This window comes from Octopus bimaculoides, chromosome 1 (genome assembly GCF_001194135.2).
Source record: "Octopus bimaculoides isolate UCB-OBI-ISO-001 chromosome 1, ASM119413v2, whole genome shotgun sequence".
NCBI classification, from domain to species: Eukaryota; Metazoa; Mollusca; class Cephalopoda; order Octopoda; family Octopodidae; genus Octopus; species Octopus bimaculoides.
In genome coordinates this window covers 134,035,386-134,038,543 of record NC_068981.1, presented here as the reverse complement: position 1 = coordinate 134,038,543, position 3,158 = coordinate 134,035,386, and the positions used below count along the sequence as shown (strand labels likewise).

At 36.3% G+C, this 3,158-nt stretch overlaps 1 protein-coding gene across 1 annotated transcript in view; it reads right to left on the bottom strand.

Annotated features, from left to right (window-relative positions):
• The window catches only part of LOC106873865 (dual specificity protein phosphatase 12), a 20,347-nt gene that overhangs the window by 5,724 nt on the left and 11,465 nt on the right, over positions 1-3,158 (bottom strand). Inside the window, exon 4 of the mRNA XM_014921381.2 lies at positions 2,134-2,230. Coding sequence (XP_014776867.1) covers positions 2,134-2,230 — 97 coding nt within the window. The remainder of the gene's footprint in view (positions 1-2,133; positions 2,231-3,158) is intronic.

The following is a 3,158-nucleotide window of genomic DNA, read 5'->3' as shown; positions in this document are numbered from 1 at the left end:
GAAATGGTGTCTTTTATGTGCCACCCGCACAAAAGCCAGTCCAGGGGCACTGGCAACGATCTCACTTGGCTTGCCGGGTCTTCTCACGCACAGCACATATATATCGTCGTGATCGTTTAACGTCTGCTTTCCATGCTAGCATGGGTTGGACGATTTGACTGAGGACTGGTGATACGACGGGCTTCTTTCAGTTTCCTTCTACAAAATCAACTCACAAGGCTTTGGTTGGCCCAAGGCTGTAGTAGAAGACACTTGCCCAAGGTGCCATGCAGTAGGACTGAACCTGGAATCATGTGGTTGGTAAGCAAGCTACTTACCACATAGTCACTCTTGTGAATTTCTTAATATTGTATTTCTATTCCTTTTTATTTTATCTGAGTGAACTAGCCCAGATAATTTAGTTATTTAGTAATTAGACTATATTCACAGCAAGCTTGAGTGAATTTGGACATGAAAAGACTTCTTGCTGTGGAGAAAATTCTCTTCTTAGACGTGTATTAAAACACATGATGGGGCTGTGAATGATGTCATTGGATTGTAGGATGCATAAGTTTCTGTGTCATTTCACTTTGTCAGCTACAAACACCAAACCTGTCATTGAGAATTTTCTCCTAGGTCTAGCTCCTCAGTGAAAGGTCTTCTCACATCCAACTGCACTTGAACATATTAAATATGTCTTTACATGAATATATTTCATTCAAAGCTGCTTTATGTAACATTATTTATTTTATTCTAGATTGACTAAATTTTAAGCACATCAGAATGTGTTTCATATGTTGCTTTAATAAGAATAATTTTATTCTTACCAGGCTTTAACAGATTTGGTGACCATAGCTGACAAAGTGCAACAACACAGAAATGCATGCATCCTAAGATCCAAAGACATTCACAGCCCATCTTGTGTTACATATTTTCCTTGGATCTAGCTCCACAACACATGGTCTCCTCACACCCGAGTGTATTCAAATGTGTTGAATATGACTTTACACAAAAATATTTCATTCAGTGCTGCTTCGTGTGACATTATTTATTTAATAGCTATTTTTCAGAATTGCACCTTTTGGATGGGAAAAATCAAAGGTTTTTTATATCTACTTCAAGAACAAATTCCAAAGAAGGATTATTTCATGTTCTCTCAAAAGCTTATATATACTTATTATTTAAGCAGACTATATTAAGTTGATAGCTAAGGTCTTTTTATCAGCATGCAAAATTCTATACCTTGCACTCATCATGAGCTTAGACCAATATTAACTCTTGTACATAATATCCTTGGTATCAGAAATATTGGCCAACAAACAAAATTTCTTCTTCATCATCTCTATTTTTATATCTGCAATCCATGCTGGAATGGAAATTTGTTGAAGCAGATTTTCTATGGATGGTGGCTATTCTTCTTGTCTTCAATTGGTCCTCAAACATTGAAAGTAATGAAACTACTAGACTTTTGTTTACTGGAGAATGTAAACAAAGTCAGTGTTTTTGGAACAGGCGAGACACATGGCAATGATGCACATGCACACACACGTAACATATAAGCATATGTATGCATGTAATATGTAATCACAAAAGTGGCTATTCAGTTGAGGAGTTTGCTTCCCGACCATGTGGTCTAGGGTTCAGTCCCATTGCATAGTACCTTGGGCAAGGGTCTTCTACTATACCCTCAGACCGACCAAAATCTTGTGAGAGGATTTAGTAGATGGAAACTGAGAGAAGCCCATTGTATGTGCCTGTATGTACTCTTGCCCGGACAGAGTACATGGTTGTAAATGAGCATCCCTATCATATAAGTGATGTTGCTTGTTTCCAATCCTCCATATCTGGCCCATGGGGAAATATTACCTTGCTTTGAAACAGATGAGGGTTGGCAACAGAATGAGCAACCAACTATAGAAAATCTACCTCAACAAACTCCATCTGACCTATGCAAGCATGGTAAAATGTTAAATGAAGATGATGATAATGTTTCTTCTCAGTTTCCATCTCACAAAACATTGGTTAGCTAATTCCACTCATAAGGCATCAGTCAGTCATTCATTTATAACAAAATACCTAACATTTGGGGTTAGGGCTACTCGCTTGAGGATTCAACACAGGCATCTATGTCAGACATTAAATTCTTTTCCTTACCTGCATTTCTTACATTTATACAATATTTCTGTTTTGGGATGATTTTCTGTTGGACTGGCAACGAGCAAGTTTTTTACATCGTTGTTGAAAACTTTTCCTGGAAAATGAAAGAAATATTCATAAAATGATTTGAAAAGAAAAAAATATTTTTTATTTTTGTATTTTGTTTGCAAGATTCTTGCTGTGAACTCCTGTGTTGAAACATATTCTGTTGTATCTTGGGAGGGTCATTATGACAATGATAAACACACACATAGGTTATATTTCCCTTCGTTTATCTTTTATTTGTAAATTAGTTAAATAGTTAACCAACTGACTAAACAATTGTTTGATTAATCACTCAGTCAATAAATCAGTCAGGTAGGTTTGTTAAAGTCCGTTTGTCACCATTCATAACCTCATCAATGATATGCTCTCTCTATTCTAGATCTGATCTGGTATTATTACTCTCCTGTGAAACCCTTTTAATACCAACTTACCTGAGACTGCCCTTGTTCCTACGATATAAACTTCTTGCTTTAAAGTGATCTCGTTTAAAACTTTCCATCAAAATTCAATGTCAATTCATGTTACAGACACCAGCTTAATCATCATCATCATCATCTTCATCAATTAATGTCCGTTTTCCAAGACAAAATTATTTTTCTAAATTCTTCATTATTTTCAAAATTAATCGAAGCAAAGGCAGTGTATTTCAACAGAAATATGATAAAAAAATGTGTTAAAGAAAAAATATTCATGAAAAATGATTTGATTAAAAAGATTTATAGTTAGCTTTGGATACTCTTTTACTTGTTTCAGTCATTTGACTGCGGCCATGCTGGGGCACCGCCTTTATTCGAGCAAATCGACTCCAGGACTTATTCTTTGTAAGCCTAGTACTTATTCTATCGGTCTGTTTTTGCCGAACCGCTAAGTTACGGGGACGTAAACACACCAGCATTGGTTGTCAAGCGAAGTTGGGGGGGACAAACACAGACACACAAACATATACACATACATATACACACACACACACACACACA